We start from the raw sequence: 24,441 nt of genomic DNA, 5'->3' as shown, positions 1-24,441 counted from the left end.
CTTCTTGTTCTTCTTGTTGTTGTTGTGCTTTTTTTTTTCTTTTTTTCCTTTGTTTGGCAGATCGTTTATTTTTCTAAATTTTTCAAATCATTTCTGATATTCAAACATCTGATTACTACCACACACATTTTCTTTCACATACATGTCAGTCTCCCCTTTCATTGTCAGTGCCCCTGGTAAAGTAATTATCTTTGGTGAACACTCAGCAGTTTATGGGAAACCAGCCATTGCAGCAGCTTTAAGTTTAAGATGTTATCTACTTGTCTCACCATCAGTTGATGCAAATACAATAACATTGAAATTTCCAGATATTGAATTGGATCATTCATGGAACATCAATGATATTCCTTGGGAGGAAATCAAGCCATTCATTAAATATGACTCCAATAATAAACCATTAGTTCCACCAGAATTGGTTCCGGAAATTGTTGATAAATTATCTGGGTTGTTAACTGCCTTTGATAATAAAATGCATTACTACGCTTGTTTCTGTTTTCTTTATTTGTTTGTTAATTTATGTGATTCTAAAACTCCTGGAGCTACTTTCGTAGTAAGATCGACTTTACCAATTGGGGCAGGTTTGGGATCTTCTGCTTCTACATCTGTTTGTTTATCATCTGCATTAGCATTGTTAGGTGGCTGGATAAATAAACCTTCTATTTCTGCTGATGACAAATTTCTTAGTGAAGATATACCGGACTTGGAATTTGTTGATAAATGGTCCTTAATGGGTGAAAAATGTTTTCATGGAAATCCATCGGGTATTGATAATGCTGTTGCAACATTCGGAGGGGCAGTTATGTTTCAAAGAAATTCTGCTCCTGAACAACCTTCAATTAGAACAAATATGAGAAACTTTCCAGCTATTAAACTTTTGCTTACAAATACAAAGGTTCCAAAGAGTACTGCTGCTTTAGTTGCCGGTGTGGGACAATTGAATTCTGAATTCAATCTGATAACAACATCTGTCTTAGCTGCGATGGAACATTTAGCACAAGAAGCATATAAAGTCATGATTACGCCAGGATTTGGTAAAGATGAAACTACAATTTTGCGTAAATTGGTCAATATGAACCATGGTCTTTTGGTAGCGTTAGGTGTTTCCCACCCTGCTCTAGAAACTGTCAAAATCATTGGAGATAAACATCAAATAGGTGCTACTAAATTAACTGGAGCTGGTGGTGGTGGTTGCGCCATCACTTTAGTCAATGATAATGTTGAAGAATCGGTCATACAAGAAGCCATCAAGGAATTTGAAAGTGAAGGATACGATAGTTTTGAAACTTCTTTAGGTGGTAAAGGTGTTGGAGTGCTATACAATGACGATGTTTCTGATAACAGCAAATTTTCACAAACTGTATTCTGTGATTACCCTGATCGTGCTGCTATTGAGGCTGTATTAGGAATGACAAATGTTAAAGAATGGAAATTTTGGTAATTGAGTTTACAAATTTTTTTTTTTTTTTTCACTTTAAACTAATAGAATGTAATTTCACCTATATACAAGTTCTTTATCTCTTTTAATTCAACAAAAAACAAAGCATAATTAATATTACAAAATGAAAGACTTCTTTTCTTTTTCACTGGCTTAAATACCTCTATTGAATTCCAATTCAGTGATTTTGTTTCCTTCTTTGTCTTTCAAATCTTGGAATTTTGGTTCCAATTTAGTTACTGGTAAAATTCTTCTTTGTGGGAAAACACCCAAGGCAAATGGCAAGGCAACTAATGATGTAGCAAAAATTAATCCTATGTTTGTTAAAATTTCAACTCCTTTAGGTTTACCTTTCAAGAATTTAGATCTTTGCAATCTAACCAAGATCAATGGTGGGATAACCATAATTGGTGTGGCATTTATGACTCTACTGGCAGCAGTTTCACCAACAGCGTACCAAGCTGCGGTTTTAGAAGTACCAACTTCGTCTCCTTTTTTATCAAATACAGTAATTCCCTTCTTCAACTCTTCACTTCTCATTAAAAAGACATTAACAATACCTGCAGAAACAACAGCAGCGAATGGCACTAATCTACCAAGAATCATTCTTGTGTTTGGCTTTAATGACTTCAATCTAGGAACCAAGGAGTTTAATCCCAATGCCACAGAACATGAAGCAGTAACTGCCAATGTATAATTAGTGATGATTTGTTTGGTGGTTAATGGATGAGACTTGTTAGCATTAGCAGTATTTATAGCCACATTCAATGATTGATTAGCAATTTGCCAGAATAAAGTACCAGCTGTTCCCAAGTTTGGTGTTAACATACCTGCAGTAACTACAAGATTGGATAAAACACAAGAAGACATTCTAAATGGCAAGAAAACTGTTTCCCCGGTATCTGGATGCAAAGTTGAATCCAATATTTTCTTAGCTCTCCATAATTCAGGGGTCATCTTGGAAGTAACACCATTCTTATAATCCCAAACCATTCTTTTGGCATTTTCAATATCACTAGTGGTGTTTAACAACATCGTTGGATCAGAAATTTCAGCACAATGCTTGACTCTACCCCAATAAGTAGATAAATCATATTTGGAATGAGGTAAATTAACTGGACCAGGGACTGAAGATGCCATTTTTTTTCTTTCTCTTTGTTGATATTAATGTTTAAAGTGGGGTATGGTGGGAAAGAGTCTACAATTTTGAAGAAAGATCACAATCTGATACTTTTCCTTTGTTTCTGTAAATTTTTTGCTAGGTCCAAAATTGGAGATTACTCACACCCTAAATTGGTAAAGAAAAATTTTTTCTGGACTAAAAAAATTACACTTTATCTGATTGATATAGCCTTATCATACCACGTGAAGCCAATGAAAAAATTAGGAATTACATTAGGTTTAGGTGTTGATATTATCAATTCATCAAGATTTCAACGATTATTAACTTCCAAAACAACATCTTTTTCCCAAAGATTATCGAAAAGAATATTACATCCCAAACATGAACTACCTCGATTTGAATCAATGACTAATCTGCGGCAAGTACAATTCCTAACTGGATCATGGGCAGCTAAAGAAGCTGTTTTTAAGACATTAGACATTGAAGATCAAAAAAAGTTTAGTTTTAATCAATGGTATCGATATCATGACCCAAACGGGAAACCATTTATTTGGAATGATAACTATGGGCTCCGAGATGAGGAATTTCATCTAAGCATTTCTCACGATGATTCTCTTATCATTGCAACTGTTCTACGACAAAGAGTAATAGATCTACTGTAAATCGTGTGTATAATGAACATCATAATGAAACTATACGATAAATATTATTAATACAACAAAAACAACACCCCTCTTTCTCTTTTATATATATATGTGTCTGCATCATTCTATTCGCCTATTCCCATTCGACGGTGGCTGGTGGTTTGGAAGTGATATCATAAGTAACACGAGCAACACCATCAACTTCGTTAACAATTCTTGAGGCAACCTTCTTTAAGAAAGCAGCTTCAAAAACAAACCAATCAGCAGTCATGAAATCGACAGTTTCAATAGCTCTCAAAGCAATAACTTGTTCGTAAGTTCTTTGATCACCCATAACACCAACGGATTTGACTGGCAATAAAGCGGCAAAAGCTTGGGAAATTTGTCTGTACAAACCAGCTTTTTTGATTTCTTCAAGGAAGATAGCATCAGCTTCACGAGCAATCTTAACTTGTTCTTTGGTGACTTCACCCAAGACTCTGATAGCTAAACCTGGACCTGGGAATGGGTGTCTCCAAACCAAATCTTCTGGAACACCTAACAATTCACCCAAATGACGAACTTCGTCTTTGAACAATTCTCTCAATGGTTCAATCAATTTCAATTTCATGTCTTCCAACAAACCACCAACATTGTGATGGGTTTTAATGGTTTGGGATGGACCTTTGAAAGAGATGGATTCAATGACATCTGGGTATAAAGTACCTTGTAAAAGGAATTCAATTTCAGAACCATCGTGTGGCTTAATCTTGGCAGCTTCTTCTTCAAAAACGTGGATAAAAGTGTTACCAATGATCTTTCTCTTCTTTTCTGGATCAGTGACACCTTTCAATCTGCCCAAGAACAATTCACTGGCATCAACAACAGTCAAGTTAATACCCAAACCATCGTCCAAGGTCTTCTTGACACTTTCGGTTTCATTCTTTCTCATAACACCATTGTCAACGTAAATGGCGTGGAAACGATCACCAATAGCTTCTTTCATGATTTTAGCACCAACAGTGGAGTCAACACCACCAGAAACGGCACCAATAACTTCAGCAGTTGGACCGACCAATTTTCTAATTCTGGCAATTTCAGTATCAATGAAGTTTTCCATACTCCAGTTAGTGTTGGCTTGACAAATGTCAACAGCAAAGTTTTTCAACAATTTCTTACCTTCAGCAGTGTGGGTAACTTCTGGGTGGAATTGAATACCGTAGATTCTTTCAGCTTCGTTGGAAATACCACAGTATGGAGAGTTGTCAGAAGTGGCAACAACTTTGAAACCGGTTGGCAAGGCATGTAATTTATCACCATGGGACATCCAAACTTGAGAGTGATCAACACCCTTGAATAAAGAACATTCAGGATCTTCGACATTCAAAGTAGCTGGACCGTATTCTCTTTTGTCGCCTCTGGCAACACCTTTACCGTTAATCCATGCCAATTCTTGCATACCGTAACATATACCCAAGATTGGAACACCTAATTTGAAAACATCATGGTCAACATGAGGAGCATCTTCAGCATAAACTGAGTATGGACCACCGGATAAAATGATACCTTTTGGTTTCCATGATAATTCGGCGATTTTTTGAGTACATGGCAACATTTCAGCATAAACGTTGAATTCTCTCAAACGACGGGTGATTAAATGGGAGTATTGAGAACCAAAATCCAAAACCAAAATGGTATCGAAGACTTTGGAAACTTCGATTGGGACATCGTCAATGTTAGCACTCATTATATTATAGTGATTATCTATTTGTTTTTGGGGTGTCTTTTAAATGGTAAACCACCGAAAGAAAGAAAGAAAACCAAGAATGGGATAAGAAGAGGTTATATTTTTTTTCAATTTTTTTTTCCTCTCTGTCTGAGTATCACACAGCTCAGCTCATCGGTTTTTTTTTTTTTTTTTTCTTACTCGTTGATGTCGTTGTCGTTGAGACTTGGAGTAAAAGGAGAAAAAAAGAATAATTGCAACAAAAATTATTTCGTATTTCTGTTTTTTGACTTCTTCAATTGGTAGCGGTGACTCAATAACAGTAGACTATTATTGATACAGTAATTGGTATTTCAGAGAGATTGTAGTATTGTTAATTTCAGATTTTTTACTTGATTTGCTCAATCAGGAAGATCTAAGACTACTAAGTAAGTTCTGTTTATTTTCTTCTGATTTTTGATTAAATCTAAATGTAAATATCTCGCCTTCCGACGGAATATTAAATGATTATTGTTATGATGCACACAATAAATCAACAAAACATATATTCGGAAGAAACGCTCCTAATTCTCTTATCTTTATCTTTTTTTTTTTGCCATTATCAGTCAAAGTTAGTTTCAACTAGTTCCACTTTATATCCCTAGCAATACCTCCATTCAGTATCCAAAGTGTTTCTCACAGTTATTTTCTTAGTTTCTGTATTATATCGAATTTCTTGGTACGTCGTTAAAGTAGTTGGGAAATGAGATCCCTACCACCACCAAGAATTACTCGAGCAAGAAGATGGAAACGAATCAAACGTGCTTTGAAAAGTTTATTTGAAAAGGGGTATATATCCGATTTTACGGTCTTCTACAAACGATGTCAAAAGAACCATTATTCAATTAGTAAAATAAGAAGAACTAGATTTACTTATCGCTTTGTCAACACTGAAAGAAAAGGTGTTGTAAAACGGGCTAATCGTGGGTTAAGATTTGCTAGAATGATTGGCAGAAAAGCTACAAAATTCACCATGCCAGGTTTAAAAAAAGGATTACGTGCTTCAAGAACCGTCACTAGTCCAGGTGTTGATATCAGTGTGAGATTTTAAATAGGTTTTAAGCTAGGACAATAGTATATGTTTTCATTTTGATACTTCCGTAGAAGCTGCAAAATCAAGACAATCTCTCGGTCTAGTGCCACGACCTAGAATAGGTCTACCACACGTAGTAAAAAGAGAAGGAAAAAAAAAAAGAGAATCCTACTGCGATGAGATTAGTACAGATTTTTTAAATAAATAAAAGAAAAAAAAAAAAAAAAAACTAAAAAAAGAGCATCGCTTATAGAGTGAAATACTAATCAACAATCACCACATCAATATGACTACACCTTCAGAGAATAAAAATCAAATAAAGATTAAATTCTTTACCAATGAAGAAGATGAATCATTACAAGTATCTGATTCTCCACTTTATGTTCCTGTCACTCTTAAAAGATTTGGTTTATCTGAAGTTGTGAATCATTTATTAGGAAATTTCCAATCATCTGAAGATGAGGATAAAAAACCAATCCCATTTGATTTTCTTATAGATGGTGTTTTATTACGTACTTCAATTGAAGAATATTTGACTAAACATGGTTTATCCAATGAAGCATTCCTTAATTTAGAATATACTAGAGCCATTTTACCACCTTCATTTTTAGCTTCTTTCAATAGTGATGATTGGATCTCCTCTATTGATGCCATAAATTCTAACAGTAAAGCAGTCAAAAGCTCACAATTAACTATATCACAACCAAAAATATTATCTGGATCTTATGATGGGATTGTAAGAACTTATAACATGTCAGGAAAAGTTGAAAAACAATACGTTGGACATTCTGCTCCAATTAGATCTGTCAAATGGATCACTCCTACTAGAATTGTATCTGCCGGCAATGATAGACAAGTAAGATTATGGAAAACATCATATGGTGAAGGCAATGTTATAGATGAAGATGAAGATGATGAAGTTGAAGACGGGAAAACTTTAGCCATTTTAGAAGGCCATAAGGCTCCTGTTGTTGATTTATCTATTGATTACACTTCTAATAGAATATTATCTGCAGGTTATGATCATAATGTTGGTTTCTGGTCTACTAATTACAAAGACATGCAAACTATTCAACCTTTGGAATACGATTCAAATGTGATTTCTTCCAGTTCCAAAAAGAGAAGAAAGATGGCAGTTCAAGATTCAACTATTAGACGTCGTTCTCCATTACAGTTATTAACTGGTCATAGTGAACCTGTTGAAGGGGTCATTTTCGATAGTAATGATTCCACAGTTGGTTACTCTGTGTCTCAAGATCATACTATTAAAACTTGGGATTTGGTTACCTCAAGATGTGTGGATACTAGAACTACAGGATATTCTTTATTATCAGTGTTGCAATTACCTGATGTCAATCTTATTGCTACTGGTTCTTCTGCTCGTCATATAAACTTACATGATCCAAGAATGTCAACAAATGCCAATGAACAAACTATCAACAAGTTGGTTGGACATACCAATTTCGTGGTTGGTTTAACTGCTTCTCCACATAATGTCAACATGTTTGCTTCTTCATCACATGACGGTACTGTTAAAGTATGGGATGTTAGAGCCGAAAAATCTTTATACACCATAACAAGAGAAGATGGATCTACTAATGCTAAAATATTCGATGTTTGCTGGGATTCTCAAATTGGTATTATAAGTGGTGGTGAAGATAAAAAATTACAAATCAATAAAGGTTCAGATATATCTAAATAGACAATTATTTAATATTTGTTTTCTTTTCTTTCACTTGTAAACATATTAAGTCCATAATAACCTTGCCACATACTTTCCTTATCAGTTAAATAACCGACAAGTCCAGTCTTATTACCCAAGGATAATTTATCATAGATAGTATAAACCGAATTGTAGTCTTTCCAACCCAAATTATTTCTTAATTCTTTCAATTCATCAGCGTTTAATTCAACTTGAGCAGCACTTCCATATTTCAATGGACCTACATTTATCCAATAACCACGTTCAACTTTACCGTTTGGTAAGACCAATTTCTCAATTTTATCCAAATAATCCATTAAATTCTCAGCAGTGTCAATGAAAAAAGCAGTGACAACAACAATATTCTTGTACGAGTTTCTATTTGGAATTTCAAAATTTCTAAAATCTCCTTGATACAAATGCAAATTTTTAGGTTTGCTACCTAATGGTTCAAATTCAAATGTTCTCAACTGAGATTCGGTGCTATAAAAATCAGAACATGTATGAATATAAGGATACAAAGTATATGATCCCTTTTTAGAGTGTGTTGCATAATTAAAATCAACGAATGCATTCATTAATCCAGAAAATTCGATGGAATGAATAGATTCAAATTCCCAACCAGCAAATGCATGAGCTAATCTACCCAATCCAGAACCAGGAAAAACCAAACATGTTTCCTTTTGAGATTCAGTTGGGATAATAGCTGCCAATTGCAGTGATATGTATTCATAAATAGGCAACAATTCCAAACCTACATTACCAGGTTGCCAATCTCTAGTATAATGACCCAATGCTTCAATGACTCTGTAGTTTGAAGAAGAGGTGACACTTTTATTTTTCTTAGTGCCTTCTAACAATTCCAAATCTTTAGTTGAAATTCCATATTTATCAATGGTATAATTAGCAACATCATTAATGAATTTATAATTTGCTGAAATTGCAGAATCAATTTTCTTCAACTTATCAGAATACCCTACTTGGTTACACGCTCTTTGTTGTTTGGAAGACATCAATTTAAACAAATCTCTTCTTCTTTCATTAACAGCTTTAGAATTAATTTCATAATTCTTCAAAGATTCAACAGCACTCAAGATTTCTTTCTTTTGAACATTATTCAAAGCTAAGAATTTTTCATAATTAGTTCCAGAAGATTTTGGAACATCATTAATTGGTTTTTTCAATGCTTGTTGAGCAGATTCAACAATCGATCTAAACATACTTGTACGAGATACCATATTTGTAAATATAAATGTTGCAACTAAGATAGGTACTTGAGACTTGTGATAAATTAGCGATAGTAGATAATAAATGACAAAACAAAGTAAACTTGTAGTTATAAGAAATTGACCATCAGAAGACATTATATTAAAATTGGAAAAGATTTTTATAGATTTCTCTTACTATCTCATACAACAATCCACGGATACTTTTCTCAATTAGAAGGTATAGTATTTCAGGGGTGAGAACGTATTAACTTCAGCAATTGTATAGTGTACAAAGGAATTCTAGGAGCTTCCATGTATCGGCTATACCCCTACATCTTTTTTTTTGATTTTTTTTAATCATTCTTGCAGATCAGAAAGCGGGATAGTAGGGACTGAGATGGTTCTACGACATTTTGTGCGACATCATGTAACGACATATTCACGTGAAATAGTCGTGCACTTGTTCCGTTTTCTCACTTTCAACATTGTGACGTACCAAAGGGGAAATTTAAACTGAAGTACGAGTTTTATTTAAAACTGTAACCAGTTATTTACAATAATAAATATCATTATAAATAGCCAGATAGTTTAACTGAATTTCAAACAGAGATTTATTAAACAATCAGAAATCATGGAAGAACCTAATTACGACTATTCCGACGTTGCTCCAGTTAAAATCAACACTGAGGAACCTCAATTGTGCCAGATTTTATATGATGACGATTACAAGAAAATCATGGGGATTTTATTAGCACTTATGCAACAACAAGAGTATTCAGAAAGGGCTTTATATATCACTGAATTAGGAATTGAACAATTGGCTTCACATTATACTATTTGGATCTATCGATTTAATATTTTGAAGAATCTTCCCAATACAAATTTTAATGATGAGTTAGATTGGTGTGAACAAATTGCTTTAGATAATGAAAAGAATTATCAAATTTGGAATTATCGACAATTAATTATAAATCATATATTGGAAAGTGGGTTAAAATTTGAACCATATAGAGAATACCCCATTATGGAAGCTATGTTGGATAGTGATCCTAAGAATCATCATGTTTGGTCATATAGAAAATGGCTTGTGGAAAAATTTGAATTATATAAAAGTGAAAAAGAATTGGAATTCATTGAGAAATTAATTGATCAAGATTTAAAGAATAATAGCGCATGGAGTCATAGATTTTTTTTATTATTCAGTAGGAAACATCTTACTGAAGATAAGACCGTTGATGATGAATTGCTATTTGTTAAAGAGAGAATAGTAAAATGCCCACAGAATCCAAGTTCTTGGAATTATTTATTAGGGATGTATGAAAGATTCGATGCACCACTTAGAGAATTAGAAGATTTCTGTTTGCAATTAGTTGATTTGGACCAAGGTAAAGTTGAAAGCAGTTATGCTTTGGAAACATTAGGTAAGATTTATAAGTCGCAAGAAAAGTATGATGATTCCATCAAGGTTTATAAACTGTTGAAGGATAAATATGATCCTATTAGGGCAAACTTCTGGGAATTTCAAATATCTAAGATCCAAAAGATCCAATGAGTTTAAGTGTATAGTCGTATTCATTCTAGTTGTTAATAATAATGATAATAAATAAAAATAAAATGCCCATTTTTGTTAAGGATAAAGAAGGCAATTTTCTATTGCTACGTGTAGAATGAAATCCATTCTTTTTTGAAACTGTCATATGTATTCAGTTGCCCTGAAACCAAACCAAGGTGATCTAGATCTGGGGAAAAACCTGGATTCGCCCAATTGAATTATAATTTCTACTTCGTTACTATCCGTGGGAATCACTTAACGAAAGGAGAAAAAGAGCGATCAGAATTATTACAGAAATAAATTGATTTGCGATTAGGTTTACCATTACTGCAAAAATTAAAGAAAAAAAAAAATAAATGACATGACAATCGTCCAACAAAAATTGAATAGACAATCGATAAAACAGGAACATAAAACGAACGGGAGAACTTAACCACCAGAATATGGGTTGTGCGTTACTGAAAAGAATAAATTACGAGTAAGTTAATTTCATTTCTTTTTCTTTATTATAATTTATCTTTGATACTATTCGTCTAGAAAGCGCATTTCAACGATAACAGATAATAAATTTTGAATTCGTTTCTTCCTTTTTCTTCAACCACGAGGCTACGTACAGATATCTTTAAAACTCTTACCATAAAACCAAGCTGTATGACCTAGTTCTAGCGTTGAATATAATAATGAATGGTTTCATTTATACATATGTGCCGCGTAGTAACAAATAAAAAGATCTGCATTAGCATATCCACAAAATTAATAAAGAAGGTATTGGTTTTCTTCCTTCTTCTTCCATTTCTTTCTGAACATCCACAACGTTTTTGACTATTTCTCCTTCTAAAATTTGTTTTCTAGTTCTTATATTATCATGGGGTTATTGTTGTCCATCTCCCCCCACTTTGTTCTGTTTCCTGACTTGAGCCCTCCCTCGTTTGTATTCGACAATTAATAAATAACTACGATAATAGCGATACCGGAACTTACACTTTTATACCAAGTATAAAGGGTTAATTTAATTGGAATAGCATACAAAAAGAAATACTAGGACTATTAGATATCATACCGCGAAAACCTAACCGCCAACAATGAAAATTATATTTAAGACAAGTATTAAAAAAAACCCAACAATTATTCTAACGTCGGTTAATAATGTTAAAAGTCAATTTCAGGTTTGAGACATTCGAGTAATTGAGTTTTATTTTTCGACTTTTGAAACGTATACAACACGAGGAATTCACACATTAATTGATTAATGAAACCTTCATTAGATAACGGAGGTTGTTATTAATCATTATACCCAATCATAGGAACGGCTCCATAGATTGGATAACAAAAAAAAAGGGGGGGGCACTATTAATCAGTTGTTTAATCTTTTTCTCCTTTCACAATTAATCACAAACAACAATGATAATTACTCCATGTAAAATGCGACTTTATATGCAATGTAAACGGTAACATCTATTTTTTATGTCGAGCAACCTGTAAGGTCACAATAAAACAATTAATTTATTAATTAATTAGATTAATAGATAGCTCCGATTGGTTCAGTTTTGGTAAAAAATTTTTTTTAAAAGAAGTGGAAATATGGATCAATACTACTGTAACACATGATAAGTATACTTACTAGTTGAAATTTGTTTTATTGACTTTTTTTTGCCGTAATGCTTTGGTATATAGAATACGGATTCGACGCTGTGCAAATTTCCTTAGTTTGATTTATGGTTGCTTTAGTTGCAATGCTAGAAAAGAATATGAATATTGGAAGAATAGCTCAGACTTGGTAGCAAAATGATTTCAGGAGACACACTCTCCAAGTTAGGTTTTTTTTTTTCTTTGATTATTTTCCAACAATGCAAAATCTTATAAATATTTAAAGAGTCGTGCATATTGGACAATTGTTCACAACAAAAGAATTCATAAAAACCTTTCATTTTTAGGAACTGTGTCTAGACTCTCTTTCTCCCACTAAGTATAAAGATTCGTTGGATCCTGCATATTTTCTATGAAAGTAACAAAACTAAACACATGCATGCATAACGTGCGTAAACGAATAAGAAGGAACAAAATTACTTAGAGAGAGAGAGAGAGAGAGTCAGACAAATTGACTCTTGCATCCTGTAATGTCATTAAGGCTTTTAGCTAGGTCGACCATTTGGTTCCAACAATCGCATTAGTTTTTCGCGCCGACCACTTACAGTAGTATTATTTTTCTTTTATTTGTTTGTCTCTAGGTGGAAGTGCACATCGAGCTACTGGATTTAGTGCCAGAAATAAATCCGTGGGTACACACTTGTGGAAAAAAAGTTTTCGTTTTTGTCTCACCTTATTTATTAGACAGCTAATGCATTCAATTTATCTGATGGAGTTATCATAATCGGTAAAGTACAAAACTAATAATCCGTAATGAGAGAAAGGTAACTACAGTGTGAATAGATTGTTATTGGTGTTGATGGAGTTTTAGTGCAATACTGAGTGAACCTAGACATATTAAAAGGGATATTGAAAAGAAAAAAAAAGAAAACTTTGTGTGGTAAATTGCCCAAATGATTACGGTATGACCATAAATGTTCGATTGTCTGAGTTCATAACCTTTCATAATCAACGCTAAACTGACAACATGAATAACAAACCAGTGGTCGTGTCTATCGTCTATAAGTGGCATAGTTGGGGTTTGATAATGGTAAATGGGTTGATGTCTAATCTTGCAAGTAAACTTGAATCTTGGTTTTTTCAAAAATAATATTTTACCATGATGTTCGTAGTTTTGAAATTGAAGGAAAAAAAAAAACCTTAAACCTAGTGTATCTTGTTGCTAGGGTTCCGTTACTTCCCCCTATTTCATTGCTAGCATGTGTATTTTATAGTTGTTATTAATATTACTGAAAATGGTTTTTGATGGTACAATAGACTCTATATCTGATATTGTTTCACAAAATGTGCTCATTTTTTTTTTAACACTAAAGTAATGTTCTAGCTCTTTATTAAACAGAGTTGAATATAGAACTTTGGTTCTCTGGGAACTTGTGTAACATAGAACTTTTAGCAAGTGTACATTTCCATAGTTAAAGGCTTTCAGCTTTTGTTGGTGGTTGAATACAGGTCGTAAGACATATCGATGGTTGTTGGTTGATAAATCCAACACAAAAGACTTTTTCAGTAGTAGTTTGCCCCACTTTGTTGTCCATCCATCAACTTTACTTTATTGTATTTTTGCTTCAAACAATAGACTGTAACTGTGGGAAATAGATATCCACTCACCGTTTTCTGACTAAAAAAATCAGTTTGGTTGGATGGAATTAGAGTGGTTTGTATTTCCGGTTCTATAGTGATTTACACTCGTGTGATCATATACTTTCTTTACTACTTCTTTTTTCTTTTCTTTTTTATTTTTCTTGTATATCTGTAAAAGTATCACCACTACGTATATAACCACTGTAAACATTCTAAAATCCAGATTAGGTAAACAGTGGTAGTATTTACCTTGCTGAAAATTTTAGGCTGTGTAGATGGAGATGATTAAGCATGAAACCAATAATGACAAAAAAAAAAAAAAAGAAATAATTAGACCAACGGCAAAAAAAAAGGGCAACATTTGCAACACCATTAGCCGGGTTTAATGCCCAAATAGCAATTTTAATCCCGTTGAAGAAATAATAAAAGGGGAAAGCAACTGACCCCCCAAAACCTTTATACTATTCATTTGTAATCGGCTACTTGTATATAGCCTGTTGAAATTGAGATTGTAGTAAGTGCTGCATGAATAGTAGCTCACTAGAAATGATAAAAGGGGAAGAAAGTTTAGAAGGTGTTGTAAAGTATACACGGTACTGTTGATTTTCCAATTCGTATTTAGAACTAAACTAAGCATACGTCATTTTACAAAAACTGTGTCACCAATTGAAGATATGGTCAACCGTAACATACTGGAGAGAATGAAAAATTTTTGATGAGGCGAGAATTGATTAAACATTCTTTATATTCGAGTGAAATAATGTCCATCTACCGCCTCAAGTAGATCATCAACATGAAATACTCAAAACTGTAAAAAAAAAACAAGGAAATTGGAAGAATCTAGGCGATCTCCATTTAGCATTAGTAACTCTTCTAACCATTACATTTATTATCTCTCACAAACCATGACATGGTATAATTCTTATTACCCATCTTTGGATTGACAACTGATATACAAGAAAAGTAGAGTGTTATAACAGAACTTTTTTCTTGATGTGCCACAGGTTTATTTTTTTTTCAAAATTGGTAAAGTTTATCTTGAACTAGAGTGATATTTCCGTTGTCTGATCTGTGTATTGCTGACAACTTTGAATTGTGAATAACTTTAACCTCATTTATATAGTTCTAGGTTTTACTTATTGTAAAATATCCAATGTAAGATATATCGCGGATAGACAGATAGATCGATAGATAGATAGAGTTCGTATCATATAGATAGGATGTTCCCAAAACCAAATGAATTATTAACAACGGTCTATTCAAAACAGGTGCAAAACTCATCATGTAGTCTAAAAAGTTCAGAATATTATTAGTTTATGCATTGGCTTTAGTGGATGAGATTGATATATATAATCTGTTCGATATTTCCTTTACTAGAATTTTCAATACTACGATGGTTATTAAATATCAATAAACAAACTCATACTAGAGAACATCCCTTGATTGGTCTTCACAAATAATTACCTGTATTATTATTGGTTTATTCTTTTATTTTCCAGGGATGCATAATATAGATTTAACAGAAAAGGGTGTACTTTTTTTTTTCTTGATTAAATAAAAATAACATTTATTTTTCTTCCACTTCTGTCTCTGTGATTTTGCTACCAGTCTGTTGAATGGGCAAAGTCTGTTATTATTAATCTTGTTTGTTTGTGTTTATGGCTGAAAAGAGGCTTTTGACTTTTTATGTATTCAAATAAAACAATGCAATTAATGTGTATGCAAGAACTATTAAATATCAAACAATCACATACATGTTGAAAGTTTGAAAGCGGGATTTTTTTTTTAGGTGCAATTTATTTTATTATATATAACAAAATTTTGTGTGTAATCCTGGTAAGAAGGTTGCTAGTTAGGGGTTTGAATGCAGGAATAGGTCGTTCACATCTAACCAAAAATCTAATTGCTTTATTTGTGTAATAATACGATTTTTCACTTTTGCCATACTGCACGCACGGCCTTTTTTTGGGTGTATGGCACTAATTAATTTCTCGTTTGTTTCCTGTAACTTGTACACTACTCTTGTTACACAACACACATATACACAAACAAATTTTAATTTGGGTATCATTTATTATTGGCCTAATTGACTATATACACATACACACAGTTAACGCAAAATAATATAAAACAGTTAGGACTCCCTCCCCCCCTTTTTTTTTTACTCCAGAATTGTTCTAAAGCTCGATCTTTTCTTCTCCTTTTCCCTTTTCTTTTATATATATTTCTGTTATTTTTCTTCTATTCTAATCCACAGATAGTTAATCAACTTTCTTTATTTTTGTTTTTTGAACTATACAAGTAGTGATCAATTTTTGTCACCGGTACACACCCATCTTTTTACACTAAAGGAAAAAGAAAAAAACAGAAAAAAAAATCATCGCTCACTTTAAACTTAAGAGGAAGCAACCAAGCGAGAGAAAGAGTGAGAGAGTTGAGTCAAAAAGAAACTGAAAAATTTATATCACTGGAGAAAAAAAAAAAAAAGAAATCATACTATAATTGGTCTCGATTGAAATAAATTAAATCATTAAATATATATATATCCTAATATTCAAAGTGGAAAAGAAAAGAGAATAATTCAGATCTTTTAATTAAACCAAATTAAATTAAAAGATAATTATATAAAGGAAGAGATTGTCCCAGAAAATCAACAGTCCTCCTCCCCCCAACCTTGGCTCGAAAAAAAAAAAGATTTGGAGCACAGAAAAAGAATCACCCTGTTTTTTTTTTTACATACATTTACATTTCAAACAAATATCCCACATCCAATGAGTGATTATGGAGGACTAGGAATAGTTCTTGAAGAAACTGAAAATAGTATATCCAATCTAAGTAACCAACTCAAACAACAACTACTGCAAAAACGTACTAGTTTATCTTCATCACGACAATCAAGTGTCGTTAGTTTATCCAAAACCATTTCCCAAAAGCCATCATCATCAACTTCTTTATACAACTCACCATCAACAACTACAAGTATAAATAATGACTGTACCGAAGAACAAATAGTAGTTGAAGAAGAAGAAGACCATGAACATGAAAACTCACACACAAATTTTGATACACCACGCCTTAATCATGCGAAGGCAAACACAACCACTGAAAGTTTATTGCCTCCTTTGCCAGATGCAGTCGAGGACTTGAATACACCACCAGCATTCTCTTCAACTGCAACCAATTATGAAGATAGTCTCTCTACATCCACTGATAATGATTCAAATCACAGTAATATAAATGTGAGTGACATGTATGTACACTCAAAATCTTCATTCTCAAATTATGCTTTGGATTCTCCAAGTTTGTTATTGGATCAGCACAGCACATTACAAATGTTTCCTTCGTTGGGGAAAACAGGGGAATCATTGTCCAGTTCAAGCACCACGACTAATATTGTGTCCACCACATCAACACCAGCAACTTCAGCAATCCACCTGAGCACAGTTTCCACTGCAAATGAAAGAACAAGTCCATTGAAGAGATTAAAGAATGGTATCAGAAAATTGTCACTTAGTTCCAACAATAGCAACAATAGTAGTTCATGTTCCACACCAACAGCACCAAAGTTTGCGCCTTTGAGCCTGCCACCAAATATGATAAATAACAATTATACCACCGCTATATCTTCTGGTGCTCCACTCAATCCAATTCCTTTGCGTCCAATATTGAGTCCAATTCAAGTTGCAAAACCAATGACTTCTGTTTCAAACCAAACAAATCAATCACAGCAACAACCCCTGCATTCAGCATCTTCATCAACCTCGACTAATTCTTCTTTTTCATCTAAGATTGAACGTGCACGTGCTTTGAGTCAAGGAACAACAATTTTCACACCAGTAACACCACCAGTTGCATCTCCAGTGATAACCATCGGTGATGATTTAAGCAATGGTAAGAAGACATTATCCAAAATTGAGCAAAGTTACTTTGATTCCAATCAAGTCAATTCAGTTGATGAATTGATCACAGTTGACGATTTATTAAATTACCTGCAATTCTTGATCCAGCAAAGAACTGTTTTAGATGATGTTTTCCAGAAAACCAAAGAGAAGTTACAAGCCAGTGGTTGGTGTTCTGAGCATGATTTGAATAATTTGCAATTACAACAGGATTCATCAAGATGTCAGATCGATACTTCATTATTGAAGATCGAAGAACGATTGAATAGAGAGTTTTCCTGTTCAGTATTGGGCAATGATCATAGTGTTGGTGGTATTCCAGTTGCAAAAAGAGGCCAAAAGCATTCAAACGTAGCTACACCTACCACAACCCATTCAAAGCAAAGTTCAATGCTGGGAGATGAAAGAGAATCAACCATTAGTCCAAGTTTGAAAGTTTTAGAAAGCAGATGTATCTCATTTACTGATCTTTAGGAGTGATTACAATTACATCAAGAATAATGGTTCGTCCTTTTTTTATTATTATTGTTATTACGAAGTTTTTAATGAATTTTATTATTATATTTAACGATTAAAGAGTATTTTTATTGGGTATTATTTTATATATATATTTATTGTTACTATCAGGTTTAGTTGTTTTTTTGTTTCTTTTATCTTTATTATTATTACATCAACTTGGAGTTTTACATTTTTTTAAACTTGATTTTTTTTATATATATTTTTAGAGGGTTCATATTAATACACTAACAGAAAAAGAAAGTGTTATCTTATTTGTTACAGGTTTATAGAGTTTTATTTTTTTTTTTTTGTTTTAGTTTATTTTTAGAATATTATTATTCCCATCTATAATGAATGAATAACATCTACTTGTATCTAATTATACTAATTATAGTCTAGGCGGATTCTAGTAAGTAATTGATAATAATAGGCTAATGTCTTAAAAAGAAGGAACTAGACCACACCAATAATAATAATATTCGAAACAGAATCAGTTTTAGCAACTAAAATTCATTTTTTAATAAATTTAAACCGCCTTAATATTAAGAACAAACAATGCCTTTGTCAAAGAAAAATATTAATTAAGTACACATCTAGAGGCGAGATTAGGGCGATACTTACAATATTTTTCGACAAAGCTTTATCAGATTCAAGACAATATAATATTTTTTTTTAGTTCAACGCAATTTCAGGTTCATGGAATATTAAGGGAGAGAGAGACCAGAGATCGAGAGGAAAAAAAAAACGCACATAGACATACCACATCATTGCTAAAGATGTACTTCCAGAACAATCAGTTGATTTATGGAATTTCAAAATAATTAAAAGAAGCAAATGCATTAAGTAGGAAGATTGGCCTGTCTAGTTACTGAAAAAAAAGGGGGACGACAAATTAATTTCTAGAATTAGTAAAGAACTTAGACGTAGTAGGAAATAGTAAAAAAAATAAAATTTTTTTTCATGCTTCTCATTTATCCAATATTGATCGACACAAATTCCTCCCCAGAAGTTAGGAGCAGGCACAGGTGGTGGTTGCCGTCAGGATAATCCATCGTGCTTTTAGATTTTGCTTCTGAAGTATTACCATTTCCTAATTGAATTTTCTATTGGTTTAAGAAAGGTTTTTAGCTATTAGTTACAAATTAATTACGTAAAAGAGTAACATGCAGGATATCAAATAATTTGCTCATACACGACTCATCTCGTGATTATTGAAAAAAAAAAATCTATTGCTCTTTGGTCAAGAGTGCACGTAGTTTAATTGTTTAATAAAAAAAATGTATCGAACAACCAGAATCCAAGAATGCTATTTTATAATTTTTAAAAAAAATAAATAAGTAAACTCAGTATGAGGAAGTTCTTCGATAACTTACTCTAGCATTCTTTTCCCCTCCACTTCATTCATTGATATAAATGGTGCAGTGAATAGAAGGCATTCGTATCAAAGAAGAAGAAAAAAAGAAAGGGAAAAAAATGCTAAAAAAAATTCACCCAACAATTTTTTCCTTTTATACACCAAGGAAGAAACAGTGAGAGCGGTCGTGTGTGCGTGGTAAGAATTGAGTTAGGGTTTCTTAATAAATATTTGCAATTACCAAATTGTACATGTAAATTCATAAGCAAATCCAACCTGTGTTGAACTTAGGTAACCTTATTTTATTTTTAATTTTTAGAGACGAAGGATAAATTAACGTTTGCTATTGTTCAAGTTAATTATCTCAACAAAAATAAAAATAAAAACAACAAGGTTTCTTGTGATAATTTGTAATGGGCATGAACTCGTAATCAATGTGTGTGTGTGTTGTATTCAAATTATTGTTACACACCTTTTCATATATTCCGGATTACACAGATTCATATCAACCTTACACAGGTATACATTAAAGAAAATGCATGAGTAATGTTTCATTATTACTGACAAATCCGCTTGATTCAAATGTTGCTGACAACGAACATTACGGTTCTGCCGGTGATAAAACGTAATGATGAGCACAGATACCCAATTCAATGCACATTATTGCTAGGGAAGGAAATACAACGCGAACTAACTTTAGACAAAAGACGATGCAACCGTTTAAGTAAGTGGTATACTAGTACTTGACTCGTAACATCTTTAATGATATAACCAAGCATTGGTTATTAAACGTTCTAAATCGCACACATTTTTTTTGTTGCTAAACCTTTATTGCTTTAGAACCATTGTCCTATTGTTTGGCAGTAAATTTTTTTTTTTTTTTGAGACCAGGACACGAACACTAAATACAAAATTTAGATGTTTCACTTTCTATAGAGTAACTCTGCATTAGCATCCCACTAGTTAGAATGATTTTCAAGCGATATCTCTTCAAAGGGAAACCTAAGATCATTGAAAAGACAGATTTTCACCATGAATATTCCATACGACCTGATACTTTTGCATTTAAAGTACCATCTTCTCCAAAAGCATTAAACCCAATACAAGCAATCTATAGATATGCTACAAACTTTCCATTCGAGGGAACCCCCGATACAGTTTACAATTCGTATCCTATGGCAAATTCACAGAAATTATCCAAATTTAATCATAGACCCAAACGTGTGAAAATGACAACAGGGGATTTCATTGAAGATTCATTGTATCATCCCAAATACGGGTATTTCTCACAACAAGTCGAGATTTATCAATCTGAAAAACCATTTGACTATAATAATATTGAAGATATTGACGAGTTTATGGAAAATTGGAGTAAATCATATGAAAGATACGAGCAGGATGCAGTTCCACCACCACAACCAACAGCGTCATTACCTGCCCCTAATACATCATCTAAATTTGCTGCCATGGCACATCTGATCCAACAACAAGATAGACAAGTAATGGAACTGGGATATAGGAAATCATTGCAATTATGGCATACACCCACCGAGTTATTCCATCCGTATTATGGTGAAGCTTTAGCAAGATACATCTTGATGAATTACAAATTAAATGTTTATCCTTATGATGATTTGATTATTTATGAAATGGGCGGTGGTAACGGTACACTTATGTGTGATATCTTAAACTATATTCGTAAGAATCAACCAGAGATTTATGAAAGAACTCAATATAAAATTATCGAAATTTCTAGTCAGTTGGCAAACAAACAAATGAAGCAAGCATTGGATAATAAACTTACTTCTCAAGGATTGGATTCTTCAAAATTGGAAATTTTCAACAAATCTATATTTGAATGGAAACAGGTGGTCAACGATCCTTGCTTCTTTATTGCATTGGAAGTGTTTGATAATTTCTCGCATGACTTAATCAGATATGACAATGCTACAGGTCAGCCTTATGAAGGGAAAGTATTGATTGATCAACATGGTGATTTCTATGAGTTTTTCTCTCCAGATTTGAGTCATTATTCAGATGCATACTTACGTTTAAGAGAAAATGGGAAACACTCCGTCTTGAAACAAGCATCGACATTCAGTGGGAAATTATCTGCATTCAAAAGTTTAGTCAGTGATGATGTTCATCCATTATTGCATTCATCAGCAATGTTAAAATTGAAAAATATGGTTTTACCTTACGATAGTAATCTCACACCTGGTGAATTTATTCCTACTAGATTGTTGCAATTTTTCCAGATATTAAAATACAAATTCCCTAACCATCTGTTAATATCATCCGATTTTCATTACTTACCAAAGAAGATTTCTGGATGTTATAACGGACCAGTCGTTCAAACTGTGCTTAAAAACGATATGATAGATGTATCTACTTATATGGTTCTCCAAGGATACTTTGATATAATGTTTGCAACAGATTTTGATATTGCCAGTGAAATGTACAAACAAGTTACGGGAAAAGCTCCAAGAGTCGAGTCACATAGAGAGTTCCTAGAGCAATGGGCAGATACAGATATCACCACTACTAAAACTGGAGAAAATCCCATGTTGGACTTTTATAAAAATGTCAGTTTTATGGTTAGTTGATCGTCATTTGAATTTAATGGTAAATTTTAGGGAAATCCTGTAAATATATATATAAATATTCATGTAATAGACTTTTAAAAGGTTAGTAAGTTGGCCACAAACTCAATAAGCAAACAATTCAAGAAAAATAAAATCACACACCAGCCCAAAAAGCAAGCATATTACGCTGGAAGATAGATGGATTACCGATCTCTCAAAAAGATATAACTACAGAAAACGATTATATTGAATCAAAGACTGGATACATTTCTACAAAGTGATATTTTTCTATGTTCGTATAGAAGTGTGGTGTTTTCTTTAAGTAATATTGCTTGTATTCGTACTGATTGTGAAATTCCTTAGTTCATATCTTTTCCTCGTAATCCTATATATCAAAAATCAGTAGAAAACTCATTCACGCAGCTCATGGAGGTCTCACCATCACAACTGCAACAGACGATTCTACTGATTTAAGGGTTTTGCCCAGGATTGGATTCTGATGCTAAAAGGGATGACTTTATTGTGTGTATTGAGAACTTATTGAAACACCCAAAGTATTTGAGTTCTAAAATAAGTCCAAGTTCTATTGAAGAACAGCATATCATCCAACAAGGGGGTGACGTGTTTGATAAGTTTGTTCAAACGGTCGTTGACGAAATTAGAGATTTCAAAGATTATTTCAATTAATCAACGGTGTTAAGATTTATATACATTAATATATATTGTAGAAAATAGACATTGCGTTTCAGTCGGTCTTTATGAAGTAGTTTTGCTCGACATCTATTGGAATGACGGCATTGGTCTTGGCTGGTGTGTGTAATTGCACATCAATGTTAGAAACAAACCCAGGCAGCTCTTTGATACTAGTGTTTGTAATGTTTGGTGTTTTCTCACTCTTGATTTGTCCATTGATCAACTGTTGCCAGCTTTCATGACATTGCTGGATGATTTCAATGGTTTCATCAGCAGTCTTGTACTCGCCATTAAATGCAAACTCGTTCTGTGGCTTTCCATCAGCCAACTTATAGTCTCTGAACCATTGCCTAGTGGTATCCAACAAGCCGGGACACTTCTCATCTAAGTCGCAAATATCGTTCACTTGCTTTGCCAAAGGATCGTCAACATTCACAACAATCACTTTCCAATCCAATTCACCATCGTCAATCAAGGCCAAAGAACCTAGGATTTTAACTCGTTTAATGTCTCCGGTAGATAAAATCCTTGATCCAACCTCACACACATCAACAGGGTCATTGTCACCAAACAACCCATGGTGTTTAGTGGTTGGATCTTCCCAGGTTTGTGGGAATGCTCCATAGTTGTGGATATATCCATGGTGGGGGAATAGGTTCTTAACAAATCGTACTTTCCCGTTCTTTGTATCTTGAACAATGGGGTTTCCTGCTAATTTAGTATTGATTTCAAATTTGGCATTGGTCCAACGTGGGATTTCTATAACTATATTGGCCTCTTTGGTTTCTTTGTTGAGGTCTAACGCAATATCATGAAAATAGGAAACAACTTTGCCGTGGGAAGTGGTTGCGTAATTAGCATAATCTGGGGTATATTTGGTACCTTGGTTATAAGGAATGATATCCGGAAGTTGTTGTGACGAAGAAGAAGAGGAGGAACATCTGGATGTGAATAAATGTTGATTGGTTAATGCTAATCTGCCTAAAGCAGTGCCAAATGATGGTGATGACAGTTTCATTAAAGTTATCAATAACGACATTCTAAAACACAGGGAAAACAGAAAAAAAAAAACGAAATGAACGGATAAGGATCTGTGTGAATCTTTTCGTAATAGAAATTAGTCAAAGAGAATTAAACTACAATTTGCTGTACCTCGGCATATGATAAATGGAGAAAAAAAGGAAAAAAAAAACATACAGTCGTTGCAGTTTTATTTCGCACTAGTGTGAGCATAATTTTCAGATCAGTGAGTCAAAATTATTCGCACTTTTTGCAAAGAAAAGTTCATATTAAGGCGGTCAATATTTTTGATACTAGTGCACAAAAAATGTTCATATTACGTGACCTCTATTTGTTCATACTGAAAATGTATGATATATGGTATGAACAAAAAAGGGCAGCTAGTTTGAAAGTATTATTTCCGCTGGTGTGAACATTTTGAGTCCATTTACTATGAACAATTAATCTCCTTTACTATGAATTAAATTGTCGCACTAGTATTAATAATTTCTTTGAACTTGGTACGAACTGAAAATAGAAACACTGTAATCGATGCTCAATCTGGCGGTAGGTCTCGCACGACTTGGTTTGAACCTTCCCCACATTTATGTTTCTCTATCTGTTTATATTATCGTCAACCTATATACTCTAGTTTGGAGGTTTCCCAAGGAACACGATCTTCCCTTTGCTGTTGAATGTAGCATTATCTGTGCTGATATCAACAATCGGAGACAATTGTTCGAT

General features: G+C 33.3%; 11 protein-coding genes across 11 annotated transcripts; 7 read left to right on the top strand and 4 right to left on the bottom strand. All coding sequences in view use genetic code 12, as the record gives it.

The window, feature by feature from the left end:
• Nucleotides 1–142: 142 nt before the first annotated feature.
• Nucleotides 143–1,438, top strand: ERG12 (mevalonate kinase; the record flags this gene model as incomplete). Its single annotated transcript, XM_002549071.1, has 1 exon — nt 143–1,438. One exon carries the CDS (start codon nt 143–145, stop codon nt 1,436–1,438), a length of 1,296 nt encoding a protein of 431 aa, XP_002549117.1.
• Nucleotides 1,439–1,588: 150 nt separating this feature from the next.
• Nucleotides 1,589–2,575, bottom strand: CTRG_03413 (uncharacterized protein; the record flags this gene model as incomplete). The annotated part of the gene is made up of 1 exon (XM_002549070.1): nt 1,589–2,575. One exon carries the CDS (start codon nt 2,573–2,575, stop codon nt 1,589–1,591), a length of 987 nt encoding a protein of 328 aa, XP_002549116.1.
• Nucleotides 2,576–2,602: 27 nt separating this feature from the next.
• Nucleotides 2,603–3,220, top strand: PPT2 (holo-[acyl-carrier-protein] synthase; the record flags this gene model as incomplete). The annotated part of the gene is made up of 1 exon (XM_002549069.1): nt 2,603–3,220. The coding sequence occupies one exon, from the start codon at nt 2,603–2,605 to the stop codon at nt 3,218–3,220; it is 618 nt and encodes a 205-aa protein (XP_002549115.1).
• Nucleotides 3,221–3,335: 115 nt separating this feature from the next.
• Nucleotides 3,336–4,928, bottom strand: GUA1 (GMP synthase (glutamine-hydrolyzing); the record flags this gene model as incomplete). Its single annotated transcript, XM_002549068.1, has 1 exon — nt 3,336–4,928. The coding sequence occupies one exon, from the start codon at nt 4,926–4,928 to the stop codon at nt 3,336–3,338; it is 1,593 nt and encodes a 530-aa protein (XP_002549114.1).
• Nucleotides 4,929–5,649: 721 nt separating this feature from the next.
• CTRG_03410 (uncharacterized protein) lies at nt 5,650–5,997 on the top strand (the record flags this gene model as incomplete). Its single annotated transcript, XM_002549067.1, has 1 exon — nt 5,650–5,997. The coding sequence occupies one exon, from the start codon at nt 5,650–5,652 to the stop codon at nt 5,995–5,997; it is 348 nt and encodes a 115-aa protein (XP_002549113.1).
• Nucleotides 5,998–6,265: 268 nt separating this feature from the next.
• On the top strand, nt 6,266–7,681 carry YTM1 (Ytm1p; the record flags this gene model as incomplete). The annotated part of the gene is made up of 1 exon (XM_002549066.1): nt 6,266–7,681. The coding sequence occupies one exon, from the start codon at nt 6,266–6,268 to the stop codon at nt 7,679–7,681; it is 1,416 nt and encodes a 471-aa protein (XP_002549112.1).
• An 8-nt stretch (nt 7,682–7,689) lies between these two features.
• Nucleotides 7,690–9,045, bottom strand: CTRG_03408 (uncharacterized protein; the record flags this gene model as incomplete). The annotated part of the gene is made up of 1 exon (XM_002549065.1): nt 7,690–9,045. One exon carries the CDS (start codon nt 9,043–9,045, stop codon nt 7,690–7,692), a length of 1,356 nt encoding a protein of 451 aa, XP_002549111.1.
• Nucleotides 9,046–9,520: 475 nt separating this feature from the next.
• Nucleotides 9,521–10,441, top strand: RAM2 (bifunctional protein farnesyltransferase/protein geranylgeranyltransferase; the record flags this gene model as incomplete). Its single annotated transcript, XM_002549064.1, has 1 exon — nt 9,521–10,441. One exon carries the CDS (start codon nt 9,521–9,523, stop codon nt 10,439–10,441), a length of 921 nt encoding a protein of 306 aa, XP_002549110.1.
• Nucleotides 10,442–16,440: 5,999 nt separating this feature from the next.
• On the top strand, nt 16,441–18,042 carry CTRG_03406 (uncharacterized protein; the record flags this gene model as incomplete). Its single annotated transcript, XM_002549063.1, has 1 exon — nt 16,441–18,042. One exon carries the CDS (start codon nt 16,441–16,443, stop codon nt 18,040–18,042), a length of 1,602 nt encoding a protein of 533 aa, XP_002549109.1.
• A 2,346-nt stretch (nt 18,043–20,388) lies between these two features.
• On the top strand, nt 20,389–22,026 carry CTRG_03405 (uncharacterized protein; the record flags this gene model as incomplete). The annotated part of the gene is made up of 1 exon (XM_002549062.1): nt 20,389–22,026. The coding sequence occupies one exon, from the start codon at nt 20,389–20,391 to the stop codon at nt 22,024–22,026; it is 1,638 nt and encodes a 545-aa protein (XP_002549108.1).
• Nucleotides 22,027–22,750: 724 nt separating this feature from the next.
• On the bottom strand, nt 22,751–23,737 carry CTRG_03404 (inorganic pyrophosphatase, mitochondrial precursor; the record flags this gene model as incomplete). The annotated part of the gene is made up of 1 exon (XM_002549061.1): nt 22,751–23,737. One exon carries the CDS (start codon nt 23,735–23,737, stop codon nt 22,751–22,753), a length of 987 nt encoding a protein of 328 aa, XP_002549107.1.
• Nucleotides 23,738–24,441: the final 704 nt, after the last annotated feature.

Source organism: Candida tropicalis (genome assembly GCF_000006335.3).
Source record: "Candida tropicalis MYA-3404 genomic scaffold supercont3.4, whole genome shotgun sequence".
In the NCBI taxonomy this organism is placed as follows: Eukaryota; Fungi; Ascomycota; class Pichiomycetes; order Serinales; family Debaryomycetaceae; genus Candida; species Candida tropicalis.
Note: the sequence above shows the minus strand (reverse complement) of the source record. Positions and strands in the feature narration are given on the sequence as shown.